The following is a 15,377-nucleotide window of genomic DNA, read 5'->3' on the forward strand; positions in this document are numbered from 1 at the left end:
TAGGAAAAAGTTTTTCACTAGGAGGGCAGTGCAGCACTGGAAGAAGTTACTCAAAGATCATAAATCTCCGTCTTGTAACAGAGTCACAATGTATACAGATTCATGGCTCACCTGATCTAGCACAGGTCTTAGTCCTGCTTCAAAAAGAAGGACTGAGTGACCTCCAGAAGTCAGTCCCAACCCACATTTCTATAATTTTGTTAAGAAGTGTCTGGTCTAGTGTCAAAAATATTATTTCATGGGTGTGAAATGTCCAGGTCAGAGTATGATCACCATTGCATTCCACAATGATTATGCTAGATCTGGGAGGGAGCTGCTCAAACGTATTATACCAGCTCACTGGAGAAAAGAGAAGCTCCACAGAAGAATGCTCCTTCAAACAAAAGCACCCTTAAACTAAACAAAGGTATGTATCTGAGATGAGCGGGACTACTTGAGTAGCTGGCAACTCAGCTGAACAGATCATTTGACTACCAAAGTACAAGTCAAGATGTAATCTGAATACTTTAACTTGGTGGCCATTGACTGTAATGCAAGAATGGGACCTTCACACTGCCCCTTATAGTCTCAACCATCTTACTGTCATTTGAGTGGCATTTTGACATGTTGGATATAATTAAAAAAATAAAATTTTCAAAATCATCAAAAGTGCACACCTAAGGTAAAGTACAAGATGACAGCAAGCATGATGCTCTTCTCACAGGTGTTACCCTAGTTTCCAACCATTTGCAGCTCAAGGACTTCCTAAGCCCAAAGCAGCTTCTGTGTATTTAATAATGGTCAGTGGATTTCCCTCCCATGAGCTAACTCTAACATACTTTTAACACACGTGGTGTTCTGTGCTAGAATAAGGTACTAAATCAAGTAAGTTGCATTCATAATCACATATTTAATTATAGTTATACCTGGTCCTGTATTCATCCACCAACTCACAGAACATGTGTTAAAGTAGAATTCAGGTTTACTCATGCACAGGAATTTATCATTCCAAGCCTACCTCATACACATTGTTTTATCTTTTGGTCAGATGTTATAAGAGGAGCAAGTTTACCTAAACAAATCAAGAAATTTTCATAGGTGCTACCCAGCAGAACTACCACTGAGGCAATTTATTACCTAGCAGTTCAAAGGGGAAAGCAGATTTTTGAGTTAGGACCTCAGAATAAGGAAAGGCATCTTACTCCTTTGTAAAAAACATGCAAGCCATACAGGACGAACAGAGGCTAGAGAACCTTTGCCATACATTGGCCCTACTTCCTTCCTTAAAATACCTATTTAAATAGACTTTTTCTGTTCTTCTGTGTATTACTCCCTTTCTACGTGTTTTTTCCCTCCCAGAGTAGCTAATATAACAATTCTTCACCTCACCTCCCTGCCTTAACTTTGTGCTTTGCACTCATGCCAGCTCTATCAACTTGTTAGCCCTGTTCTGTCATCTCAGAGTACTCTTTGTCTACCTACAATAACAACTGATATGACTTCCAGAAAAATGGTCAGCATCAGAGATCCGACCTATCACTGGAGAATGGTGTAAGGCTAGTAATACTACACCATAGTGGGGATGCAGCACTAACTCACACTTAACTCCAAATCCATTGACTCCAAGTAGTGAGATAGGGTCAGTGTGGTTCTGCTGTGTAGTCACCTAAGAGAAGTTGAAGTGGGATATCTCAGTAGTATTAACTCAGGCTGATTTACAGAAAACTCAAGATCTATGTCTCAGCAAGACTGTACCAACAAGCAAACAGATCAAACACACCCCCCCACCGCCCCTGAACACCTCCTTTCCCCCGTTTCGAAAGAACTCAGACTTTCAGCAAATATGCAGTTTCTGTTTTCCCAGATTCTATTTGTGCACAAATTCATCACAAGCCAGTATCAAATGATTCCTCTATACCAGACTGTGGTCAAAATTCCCAAACCTTTACATTGAAGAAGCAGGAACTCCCTTCTTAACCATTCTTTATCTTCTGGTATAAAGCTCTATCTACAGTTCAAGATTTACCATGAAATAATCAACTGTATGGAATTTCTTTTAGAGATCACATAGGAACAGGATCAAAGCCTAAGCGTAAACTGTGTTATTAAATATATATCCAAACAGAAGAAACATGTTTAAAAGGGTAATACTGACAGTATCTGTGGTTTTCTCTTTAAAATGTGTAGACTTCGATACAATGATAAATATGGGTTGATTAACCTTGTTCCAGATTTAAATGTACAACCAATTAACTAAATTAATCTTTCAAAAAATAACAGTCATTGGCATTATTCTTTGAATAATCCTTGTTTAGTTTCCATGATGGTACACATTTTAATGAAAAACTCATTATAATGTAGCATAAGGCATAATTAATTCTGGAAGATTTTTTTGAGTAAATAGCTAGCACAGATGCTGAATTCCATTTTTCTATCAGTTTTATTAATCTTTCATAAACCAGTATTTCCACTATAATGGCTTGTAACAGCTCCACAGAAGTTTTAGAAATGCATTAGCGGTCATCAGTGGTGTTAATCTAACTAGGATGTCATAATTTGTATGATGGTACTTTAACATTATGATTTTGGAAACAACACTTACAGCTTTGTTTTATGCTTTGAAAAGGAGCATCTATATATAACAGATAGAATATTAAATAATAATTATTTAATTTTTCTGTAGTTAGAAAATTACTTAACCTGTTTAGCTAACAGTGTTGAGCATACATTTACTTAGGAAAATCTGCTTGGTCAATGGCTAAGTTCAAATCTGAGTGTACCTAATCAAATTGTAAAATGAATTAATCTATATAGTGACAGACAGCCAATTTTAACCAAAGTTATGCTTTACAGATATGGTACAGTGAACTTTTACCCTAGGATTAGAATTGCTGTGCAAGCATATAATTCAGCTTCACAAACTCCAAACACCTTCACTGGGAAGTGTTTCTAGGGTATTTGCTGAGCTTGTGCAAGAGTCATTTAAATTCAAAGAGAAACACTAGAAAGATGAAATGAATCCCAGGTGCTCTTACACTCCAGAAATAGATGCTTTAAGACAGGAACAAAGAGAATTAGTGTTAGCAAACATACAGAAATCCTCTCTTCCCCTGGATTCCTCTTATTTAAGTGCATGTTTTTATATATATAGTACTATGGTATTTCCTACCTTCTGAATTATATATAACATTATTTTTCAAAGTTTTAAACAAACTTGTGAAAGGAAGTTTGTTACAAAATCTGCTTCTTGGAGGATACTGCTAGCTTCCAAATCCACAACATGCTAAAAAGCCCCAGGCATCTAAAACTTCTCTGTCTTCTGAGGGCATTTAAAATAGTCAAAAGCACACGCTCTTCCCCTTTCCTTCATTTTAACTGATGGGGAAAATTTTCCAAGCCACCTTGGAATGATAACGACTAACTGCCCAAGAACTTGAGTGTCTACAATAGTCCTCACTGGGTTAAGACTATTCATGAAGTGAAAACAACTACTCAGCTACGTAGGATGACTCTTGAAACTAGCTTCTGGAAAACTTCTAGCACTCCATGACTATTCAGGAAAAATAATATGTAATCAGTTGCTTAAGTGAAAGGAGAATGGGATCTCTATTACTTGTCATTGAGCTGTGCTCCATGACTACTTCTAACGATTCTTCTTCACTAGTCTTAAGTCCTTTCTTTCTCCACTGCCAACTCAAATTTTGACATTTTTGAAATATTGTTTGTTGCTTATGACCAGACAAGAATATTTCCTCATGTGGGTCACTGTGAATTCAACTGTCTTCTGGAAGAAGATTCACTAGATTTCCAGGTAATTTCTGTAACATCTTTTCCCTCACCTTGCATACTGGAACTGTCAAAAAAGAAGCCTCTCCAACAGGTATGTGCCCTAAAATATATTATCTGCCACTTACAAGGACAAAGTTTTTTTAAAATGGCCCTACTGTGTCTCAAGCTATCTGCTTTAAAGGACTGATCTGTTGTAGTAATACAGGTGCAACAATATTCTACATTCCATTAAGGAGAGTGCAAGACAGTGCTCCAAAATTCATCATTCCAAAAATCGAAAGAGAAAAAAAAGAAAGATCTGAAAGAACTGAAAGGAACAACATGGAACTTTGCTTTCAGACTGCCTGAGGCTGAAAGGAAGGCTAGGTATTACAGATAAAATATACATTATATAAAAACAAATAAGCAGGTAAAAACGATATTATAACAAACCACGGAAACAAAGAATGTAACAACTTACAGTAAGAAAGTACCGGAGTACTCCTAGTACAGAAACCAAACTGCAAATCTGTATTTTGCCAGCCATAGGTGAGTGTATGGGGGAAGGTAACAGACGCTAGCCTAACATAGCAAAATTATGGGTCACTATGGGAAGGATTTAAAATTGGATGGATACACAAATAAATGAAACATGTATCCCAGTTTACATGAAGACTTTGTGAGACGAATCACACAGTGCTTCTTACAAATTTCCTCATTAGGACCTGCCTAAGAACTTGATAAATAGTTTACTGGAGAAGTTAAGCTGAAATGGAAATGATAACTTCATTAAGCATTTCTGTCTCATAAGGAGGAAAAGTACCTTAAATAGTATCCTTTTATTTACTAGAAGACGACTATGTGGACATAAGTAAATTTTTTAGAAATTACCTATCGATTATGATAGACAGAAAAGTGAAATTCTGTGAAATGCTGAAAACGATAAATGCGAAAAATCACCGTCCTTTTGTTTTGTACGAAATGTCATTTCAGGACTTCTCAGCAGACCTGTGGGAAGGGCAGGAGGTATGCCAGTTCCCCAGCACAGCCACAGTCGGCAGCTGTTAGGAAGACTTGCTAGGCCCCAGAATGACAACAGCAGTCTTCAAATCGCACTTTGTGAACGTGTCACTGGAAATCCATATTAATGCCACCACCTGACCTAAAGAGCCGTATTCCTGGAGCGTTCTAATTTACTACAGCGTGAGCATTTCAAAGTCAGAAAAACAGTCTTAGAAGGGCTACTCAGGAAGAACAATCTATAGTGTTTTGTAAATATATAGTGTTTTCCAGTCCCCAAGTAATACTTTACTTACATAGTGTCTGTTGTGCATCTGCTATGTATCTCATAGTCTCCATTTTTAGCTGTCATGCGTTTCCTCAATAAAGGTTTTCTTTTACAGAAGTGTACATTCAGAAAAAAAGCAGAGCTATAACAATCATGTCACTGGTCCTACTGTTTACCATTATCTTCAAGGTTTTAGGGTTGATTTACATTGCGTTCCTCCCTATTTGACTTTAATTGTCTGCTTCAAGTTGTCAGGACATAACTATATCTTAGATTTGCATTGCATTAGGGGATCTTTTCCTTTCTCTATTGATCTTGTCTTATGGAGTAATTTAACTCAATTCTAATTTTCTTTTGCATGCGGGGTGCTCTCTATCCAAGGAAGTGAGTTATGTGTATTCAAGTGGTGCATCTTATGAATCTTGTTAAGCTTTACCGCCTTATAGCCCGCACTGATGGAATATTTAATCACAGAAATGAGCTGGCAGATATGATGTACAATACGGTTAAGCCTTGCGGCGTGTGTCTTCACCGGCAATTGAGAAACGGGTGAATTTGCCATTCATCAGTGCCATCGTGACAGCTTTGTATAACCTTCTGGTTTTTTACTTATTTATGAAGATTAAAGGTACTTTAAATCAACAGTTTCTCTGCAAATGTATCAGTTTTATTTCAGAAGTGGCCACATTTTTCATCATTTATTAGGAGCTAAAGGAACTTCTTGCACTGACTATGAAAGAGTTGGTACAATTTTAACATGACAGTGTTGGAGACAATAATTAAACCAAATAACTAGAACTTTGGCTGTCTTAAAAATCACATTTCTAATTTTATAATCTTCAAAAGTGCAATTGCTGCTTCTCCAAGTAAGGTGGTGGGGGTGGACACAAAAGGAAAGATACATCGCAGTATTCTATTACAGCATGCAAGAACTGCATTGATCTTTTACTGTCTCATTTTCTAACGACTTTAAGAGAGCTGCACAGAGCTTTTTCTTTTTTTTTTTTTAACTAAATTGCTTAAAAGAAAGTTTAAATGCCTGAGAAAATATTATCTTTTAGTCAATACAGAAAATATGCATTTGATACGCATTTAAAAAAAAAAACTAAACTGCTTGCATGTATAAACAGAAAAAATCTGAAATACATGAAGTATCTTGATAGAACTTTCTGCATAGGTGTGGTGGAGTGCATGTCATAATTCATAAAATTAAATTAATACTCTTCTAATGGTAATTAAAGATTCTCATTAAGAAGGGCAAACACCTCCCTTGTGTTGGCAATAAAAATGCACTTGGGACTTTAGGAGGTTATACAAAAAAATCAATAACCTGCCATTTTATAATTAAAAGACAAAATAAATGTTAGGGAAAAGTCCAGTAAATTAGGAAAATTACCTTCAGGAGAGATTGAAAATATTGATTTTAATTTACAAACTATGTGAACTCTTCATGCCCTACTTCATGAGACAATTATAAGTCAGATTGTTAATTCTGCATACGTATTAGAAAATTGATTACTGTACTATGGGAATATTATTATATTTGTCATTAACACAAAGTCATTTATATAAAATGACTAATAACTCTGACTTTCTAATTTATGCAGGTTCAGGGCTGGTTCACTAACTACTCAAAGGAGATCAATGTTAAATTCCTGTTTTCAATGTAGGCATACATCAAGGAAGGAAATAAATTCTGCCTACGCTAAATAGTGCAATTCCATGAATGCCAAGTTAGTATTTTTATTATAGTCTGCCACTTTTATAACACAATACCCTAAATGGAACATTTTTATCTATCTTAGCAGACACCGCTGGATGTATTACAGGCAGCTTTTTTAAAATAAATATCTGTTTGTAACAGTAGTCCTAGCTGACAATTTTTATCTCTTGAAGTCCCTTGAACTAACGAAAGTTTTTCAGCTTTGTCTGGTGGAGACTTGAATATCTCCATGAATGGAGACTCCCCAGCTTCTGTGGGCCACCTCTTCACATGCTTAACCAACATCTGTGAAAAATGCTTTCCTAATATCTGATCTTTACTTGCTGTAAAGAATGTATTCTACAATTACCTCTTTATTTTCAATTACCTGAGTGTGTGACAATGGATACAAATTTTTGGTTTTTTAAAACATGATTAGGTATTTGTATCCAGTATACACCCCCCCAGACAACGGAAAAACAGATCCAAATGGAAAACTAAAAAATTCCCAGAGTTTCCCATGAAAGTCATGGAAGACTCATATAAGATTGTGAACCTAGGAAAGGAAGGCAACTTTATTACCTATTAGAAATATTTGGAGTTACAGTGATTATTTCTGTCTTAGATGTAAATTATTAGCTTTCAAAAAATGGCATTTTTGGACTTCCTAGTAATTGTGTTTATGGGTGGGATTAAAATTCCTCTGAAATCAACTGGGTTTTGGAGTACAACCATGTTTGGTTTCAATACTGTTGCTAAAGCACATTTAGAAACTGTTGCTAGCAATGACTGAGTTCAAGTAGAAAAAGACTGTATCTCATCAACCCCAAATTGTAACTGGGGTCAGAATTCTACCTCGGTGAAGACTCAAGAGGTAATATAGATTATAAATACAGAAATTTTAAGAAACTGAAAACTAAATATAAAATTTAAAGAAAAATGTTCAAAAAAACCATTACGAACACAGATGTTCTATACTTACACATGTCTAAGTACATGTATATGCATAAAATATATATTTATAGATAGACTTTTTTGGTTTTGTTGCTCACTAGGCTTAAATAATTCCTTGAGGAAAGTGACTCTACTGAAATATAAAATAAAATATAAATAAAATAAAAAACAAATAAAAACTCGTGTAAAACTGGGATATTGCAGTACATTTCATATTATACTATCTACTTTCCAATAAAAAGGTATTCATATATCTTCTATATAAACTTTAGTATGCCCAGGTAACTGTTAAAATCCTGCATCACAAACCTGTAAATGACTTGCACATAATGTGAATCAAACACAGAAACCAAACCTTACACCAAACATGTATTTTGCATGTTTTTAAAGAGTATTTAAAATCAAATATGGCACGGACAACTATAGCATAATCCTTACCTGCATAGAATTCTGGACTATAAACTGCACCAACAACTGGATTTAATTTCCAGCCTGCAGCAAACATAAAAACATAACTGAGTTAATACTACAATTAGTGATGACAATAATAATTTTTTAATTTTACTTTTCTATAGAGGTATACAGATAAAATGGCTTCAAAAAAGGTCATTTTAATGAAAGTTGTACAGGCATCTTAGCTTACCGATCTTTAATATCAGACTGAAGTATGGAAATAAGTAATGAAACAAGGCATTCTTTGGACATGTAGTACTGGGATAAATTATCAGCTGAATTACCTTGGCTGCAATGCACAGTCGCCATGGACTTATTCCCTTAACTTTTGGAATTGAGTCAGAACTAGTTCAGGTATCCCTGTATCACGTAGTACCAGAGTAGATCAGTTCTTTTTCATTGCTCTAACTCTCTGGTTACAAGCCAGAGAGGCCAAAACAGTTCATTTGCTGGACATGAATGTTTCTGATAAGCACGTGTTAGTGTAGGTTACAAGGCAATCAAATAATCCGAGCATTTTGATTCTACTCTGGGAAAAATGAAAGCGTAGACACTGTATGGAAACGTCTATTGTGACGGGAAAGAGATTCGCGCACTGTAGGATCCCAGTCAAACGCCTGAGACTTTTTTTCCATTTGCATTTGTACATCAGACTGCATGCACTGAAACGGGACAACTACAGGCAGGTACCAAAAGTGACTGTACTGCCTGCATTTACAGCTGATAAATGCTGTTAGCATGTTGCTATGGAGTAGCCGGCATGTAAGAAAATGCTGCAGTCACATTCTGCAAAGCTCTTAAGTGGTACAAATGCAGCCCCTGCCTTTGTCTTAAATGATCTCTGTCCTCCCACAGCTGGCATAAAACCAAAGCACAGAACCAATAGATGTTCTGTATCGTGTCTTCTGGCCAAACTCCAAAGAGTTGCTGTCATGTCCTTACACCCGACACGGCATTTCCAGGTAAGCCTGGGGCGCAGAGGCTCCCTGCAGAAGCAGGGCCTGTATTCAAAGCGTATGTGATGCTGAAGACAGCAATGCTGAAGGGACTGAAGGGGAAGGGGTGAGAGAACAGCAGGAGAAAGCACTGGCAAACTCGTTAGCGTTCTCAGCCGATTATCTTTGCGTTTTGCTCAGCCACAGGTGGATCCACTCCAAACTCCACAGAACATCCCCCCACCCAGGCCCTTTTTTTTCCTTTAGTGTTTGAACAATTAGTTGAAGTACTGGGACTGAAAAATTAGGGATTTTCCAAAAGCACATTTGAATCGGAGGAGTAGGAAGCACCACTTCTAAATGGGAATAAAGAAAAAAACCTGAGGAAAAGCATCTTTTAAACTCAAGAACTATAGTATAAATAGATCCTACAAGTATGCTGCTGGAAACAAAATGCCATCAAGACAGGGACAACAAGGCTTTTCAAAATCAGAAGAGCCAAGATTAGAGGAATTTAAATGCAAACTGTATTGAGGCTTGTTTCTGCCTTGGCCATATCATGTAATGCAAAAGCACAGTAGAAGACCATAAAACCATAATGCATTATAAGACTGAAGAAGCGTAATACAAAAACCTCAATAATAACACAAAAGAAAACTATTCCTACCCTTTAAAAATACTGTTTTCTCTCTCTGATGCACAGTAACTATTTACCAGTAATTAACTGTTCAGTAACTGAGGTGAGGGGTGGTTTTGAAATGCAACTCATTAATAAGTTTAAATAGAGCAAAGAGCAGCATTGCATGCAATCTGCTCTGCGGAAATAATTGCAGTTGCTATACAAAGACAATTATGGAAGCTGAAAAACGGCCAACCAAGAAGGGCTAAAATTACTTTCCTCCTGAAAATATCACAGGATTTTTACCTGACCCTTCAATTTTACATACTACAGGAATATATTCAGGAATGTCGTGGTATAACAAATACTCTTAGCCAAGCTTTGTGTGACAGAAAATCATCCAAATGTTGAGACTTTCAGTGAAAACCTAACTTTTTATAGCTTAAAGAATATTTAATATTTCAAATTCATTACTTCCTCAAAAGACCACTGATCAACACCATCCAAAATGAAAGATTGGACTGAATTTCAGATCTGTCAGCTTTTGCTGTCAAAGCAGCTGACAGACACCTCTCAGCTTCTAAGTTACACTAACAGCGCCACAATTTGGCTGAGAGAAAGAAAAAATCTTGGAAGACACAGATTGCTCTTCACAGCTGAAAGCCACTCTCATATTTCAGTTCCTTACCTCTCTTTCAGTGACGGCTGTCTCGTCTAACTTTTTGAAGCTTATACAGGAAATACTTCATTCATCGTGAAAATAACGGTAATTAAACTTAGCTTTATCTTGTCAGCTAGCAATGTGCTGGCCCATAGCTGTGTGGGTTAATCAAGTGTGATAGTAGTTGATGTATCCGAGCGAGCAGCTGCCAAGTAACTCTACTTCAGCAGCTGGAGGAGGCAAATTCTCTGCAGTGGGTGTCATTTTGTGCATTTTTCTTACTGTCACAGTATTAAACACCCCCTCAAGTTGAAACTATAAACACTTAAAACTTAAAAAACAAACAAGGAAAGGAACAATCCCTCTGCCTGCCCCCAAACCCCACCCCGTACAGTCATCCGAAGAAATGCACGTTAAGCGTGCTAAAGGGAAGGAAATAATCGTACTGCACAGTGTAACAAGCTTTGGTAGAAAGTGGGGCACAGCAATGCAGAGAGGATTATTTTCACTTCACAGGCCAGACAGGCACCCGTGGCCGGAGGAATGCTTTGACGGGAAAGAAGCCCTGCGACACCGTTTGCTTTCCTCCTGTTTGCCTACAGAGCGGGGAGGAAAGGGGAATGGGAGGGAATTTAACTGTGGTTATAGATTCAAAATCACAGCTAGTGACTAAGTTGAGATCAACAGAAGGCTCAAATTCAAGGCACCGCAAGTATAAACTTTAAAACATATTTATCCCCCTACTGATCTCTGTTTCATGCCCCTCATTCATTGCTGCAGTTCTCTGAATCTACTTGTACATAATTCTCTGTTCCCTACAACACTTGGGTGAGCATCCTGAATTGCACTATGGGCATCAGAAGAAAGTATAACTGTGAACAGGGTAGGTTGGAACATCTAAAAATGTCTCAGAAATATTTTTGCCAACAAGTAGAACTCCTGACACTGAATCTATTTGCAAAGAAAAGGCAGTTCTATCTCCAAAGCACATCACAAATATGAGGTGAGCCATCAAAATCATCTTGTCTGATAACAAACTTGCACAAAAAAAGCTCTCCTAGCAACTGAGCATTTATTCACTGCTCATTTTGAGAATCATCAAAAGTCACGGCAAAGCATACTTATTTCAAAAAACATCTAGGACACAAAAGCAAACCACTTATTTGAATGAAGCTGCATATATTAAAAAAAAAAAAAAGTCTAGGTTTTTGTGCTTTAAAAATCTACTGACTTTTGCATTCCTATTAACAACATGAGCCCTGTTATCAAACAACCAGCAGTATTCAGGAACGAAAGACAAAACAGAGTGTATTGTATTTTTAATTTACAATAAATATTAGTGCCTGATGTTTTCATATAATACATGAACACCCAACTACGTTTTGAACACCTGCCAATAACATGTCAGTCACCACATATTCTTTGAAAAAACAAAGCCACACATTAAAAAAGAAGAAGAGAAAGGCATGTGCAAACAAAAAGTTTCTGGCTATCTGCATCAGAAGCATCTTGCAAATGTTAATATGCTCATAGAAGGACACAGGAAAACTAGCCTTATATTTTATTTGAGAGATGAGACCTTTACTTTAGACAACAATAACCTTTAATAATCAGCGATAGCTCTGGTTAATTCCTGGCAAAACGATAAAGAACTACAATCATGCAATGGCAGGATGACCGATAATACAAGCACTGATTAAACTAAATGAAGCCCCTTGCACATCTACACTTCATTCCTTGTCGCTTGTAATGATTATGCAAGATGAACATGATTGTCCTTGTGTGTTTACTTTAGAAGCCCTCAGACATCAAAAAAAAAGTTAAAAAAATTAAAATGTATGAACGACAACCACAGTTTGTCTTGGTAGATACCCATCAAATGGTGTGCAAAAGAACATCCTACATGTAACACCTTGGATGTACGGATTTGCAAACATAAACGCTAATTTTTATGCACTGAACAGGATAGTTCATACTTTTGGGGAGATCTAGTCCAGATGGGACAGGATGGAAAATGACAGGCAAAACACTTCAAGTGGGAAACACTTAACAGCGGATTTTCATCATTCTGGTTTTGGATATTAATAAATGATAACATATGACCTAAGTAATCCTGCTGTGCAGGCAGGAGACAGAGATGAACATCCTCTAAAATCAGATTCCTAAAATCTCACATCTCTATTTCCAGCATTCCCTTCCTTCAGCACTGGATGTGCTGATATGTAATGTGTTATCTGCTAATTAACAGTTTTGTAGCCTTAGGATAATATGAATACAAAATATACACCATCATTTATAACAGAACTACTTTTATCCTTTTATCATTACAATATAGCAGACAAAGTTCATAGGATCATATCCATATTGTTAATTTAGCTCATTATTGCAACAAAATCTTGTTATGTGATCCAGTCAAGCTTTGTGTCTCTTTCGTTAGATTCACTGAGATGTTTTAAAGCCAGTAAAAATGAAGGAGGTTTTCCCATCTGCACCATTTGCCAAGTTCCACATTTATGTACAAAATGAGGAAGAAAACAGTTTCTGAGAAAGCATGAGGAATTTCAGACTCTTCTTCTCCAGATCATTTTTAATTAGTTCAGTTATCACATGTCAAATGAAAACCATCACTATATTTTATTTTTACTGTGGTAGGAAAACATTGACTCTTTCAATAAAAAATAAAGCCACTGTTTGCCCTGGGTTTTAGTAAAACCTCACTAATGAGACCTCAGATATAGAAAATAAGATCCATTATATTTCAAAATGGAAAAGAGTCTGATCTACCTGTGGAAACCTTTACTGGTGTACGTGCAGATTTCATCTGCTTTCTACTGGATGGGAAAAACTAAATTAAATTGAAAAGCAAATAATTATAACTACACAGTCTAGTACAACTGGAAAAAGTAATTGCAATTAACTTTAATTGATGTATTATTGTTTGATGTTGTTGAGTTAGGAACTTGTTAGAATTTTCTGAACTAGCAAACGCAAACAGCTCAAGCACATGATCAAACATTGCCAAAGGAAACATTGTTAAAATGTATTCCTTTCAAACCCCTCGAATATCTATGGATTATTTTTCTATCATTAACGTACAACATTATACCAAGTTAGGTCAGTATTAGAATGAATTTTTTTTAGATAGCTTGGAATTTAGATTTTTCCAGGGAAAAAAAGCTGGAAGCAGCACCCAATTACAGTTTGCCCTTTACTTCTAACAAATTGTGGAAAGAAGACACAGAAAATTATCTTTGACTAGATGCATGTCTTCCTACTAAAAAGTATCTCATGCCTGACAGAGACATTCTTCTTGCTGGTCTCCCTACCTCCCTCATCCAAGCAAAATCGTATCCTCCGATTAGTTCATTCATCGCAACATTAACACTGCACAAAGCTAGTAGAGAATAACGCTTTCCTGTCAGGTATATTTTCCTATACAAAAGCCACTGTGGTTAAAGACTTAGATTCCAACCAGGCCAAATAACGCATGCTATGCCCACATGGCTGTGAATTAGCTGCACTTTGCACAGATGGAATTTGTGCCCAGCCATATGATGTTTTAGGTCGCCGGACAAAGCCTGAGCCCAAGGAGATGCAGGGGATGCGGACTGTGACGCTTCATGAGTAGATGAGTCCACCCGTTCAGCAGAAGAGTGAGGTTTCACATGCAGTGACATTAAAACAAAGCACTGAGATCTCATGCACTTACCATTCGTGTAAGGGTTGACGGTCTTTTTATTTGTCATTACACGTGCTGTTGCATTATTTACCTAAGCACATAGAACACTGGATTAGAAAGGGTTACAGGGAGGGTCCATGTTACTATTAAATGCATGCATTATTACTGCTATTAGTAATGTAAAAATAAAATGCAATTTAATTTCTAGAAGGCAACAGGTGCATAACAAAATCATACTATTTATAATTACATTTACTTTCATAACCATTTTAACTTACAAATCATTTCAATAAAGCAACATCATATCATTTAAACTTTAATAAAAAGACATGAAAAGCAAATTAAAAGGTACTGCATAATTTAAGACTTAAGAGCATGCTTGTATTCCATGATAACACTGATACAATAAATACTCAAAACAGAAAAAAAGATTATATGAAGGAACATGCAGTGGAGTAGAAGGGAAAGAGACAAGGTACAAGGAAACAAAGAAAATGTCAAAAAAAGGGACAAACGAATTTTAGCAGTGTGCAACATAACCCTTCAGAAGAGAAGTACCATTGGAAAAGCAACATCTAGCATTCAACACTTGGAACAAGAGCCTTTTTCATTGCAAGAATTAACAAAATCATTCAAGCTTTAAAATCACAGCTAACAAAAGGATAAAAAGAGGGTGCATTATTTAACACAATATGGAGTTAACAATCTGAGTAAGATGTGCACGAAGTCATATCCTCAATCCAATCAGTGCCTCCCAGGCTTGCTTAAAACGTACACTCAATTACAGGCGTACCAATATAGAAAAAAATGTAGCATCAAGAAAACTTAATACAACAAGTCAAAAAAATTCACGTGGTATATCAGCGCTAAATACGTGAAACGGCAGATGGACTTCTCCACTTACCATTCAGCACCATCGCCAGCATGGGTATGTATACAGTTACCATGGTTACTGAGAGTTTGGTGAGGGCCCTAAGCGCTACCGTCGAAGGGGGAAAATGAAAAGGCAAAATATGCAACATCTTACTCAAAAGACGACAGCATTTTCAATTGGTATTTTTTTTTATTCTAACAAATACGACTGAGGCAGTATTGAAGGGGATCCAGTGGTGCTGGGTTTTTAATAGATATGAATGGCTCAGGCCATCCAGCCAAAGTAGCCTGATGGTTTCATTAAAAATTAAATGTTAAAATTGGTCGGTCTCTAGTCTGGCTTTGTTTCTTTTTCTTGTACATCTTTTGGATGCTTCTTTCCCAATCTGAATTTTTTGAAAGCCACTGTGGATCCCGCATCAACCCTGCAGAAAAAAAAAAAAAAAACAAAACAAAACAAAAAAAA

The 15,377-nt window shown here is 36.5% G+C and overlaps 1 protein-coding gene across 24 annotated transcripts in view; it reads right to left on the reverse strand.

Moving 5' to 3' along the window:
• The window catches only part of RBFOX1 (RNA binding fox-1 homolog 1), a 1,358,224-nt gene that overhangs the window by 80,120 nt on the left and 1,262,727 nt on the right, over positions 1-15,377 (reverse strand). For all 24 annotated transcript variants that reach the window (XM_030002529.1, XM_030002523.1, XM_030002528.1 and 21 more), the window contains 2 exons: positions 14,069-14,129; positions 8,130-8,183 (listed from right to left, as the gene is read on the reverse strand). In XM_030002529.1, coding sequence (XP_029858389.1) covers positions 8,130-8,183; positions 14,069-14,129 — 115 coding nt within the window. The remainder of the gene's footprint in view (positions 1-8,129; positions 8,184-14,068; positions 14,130-15,377) is intronic.

This window comes from Aquila chrysaetos, chromosome 25, assembly GCF_900496995.4.
Source record: "Aquila chrysaetos chrysaetos chromosome 25, bAquChr1.4, whole genome shotgun sequence".
Classification (NCBI taxonomy): domain Eukaryota; kingdom Metazoa; phylum Chordata; class Aves; order Accipitriformes; family Accipitridae; genus Aquila; species Aquila chrysaetos.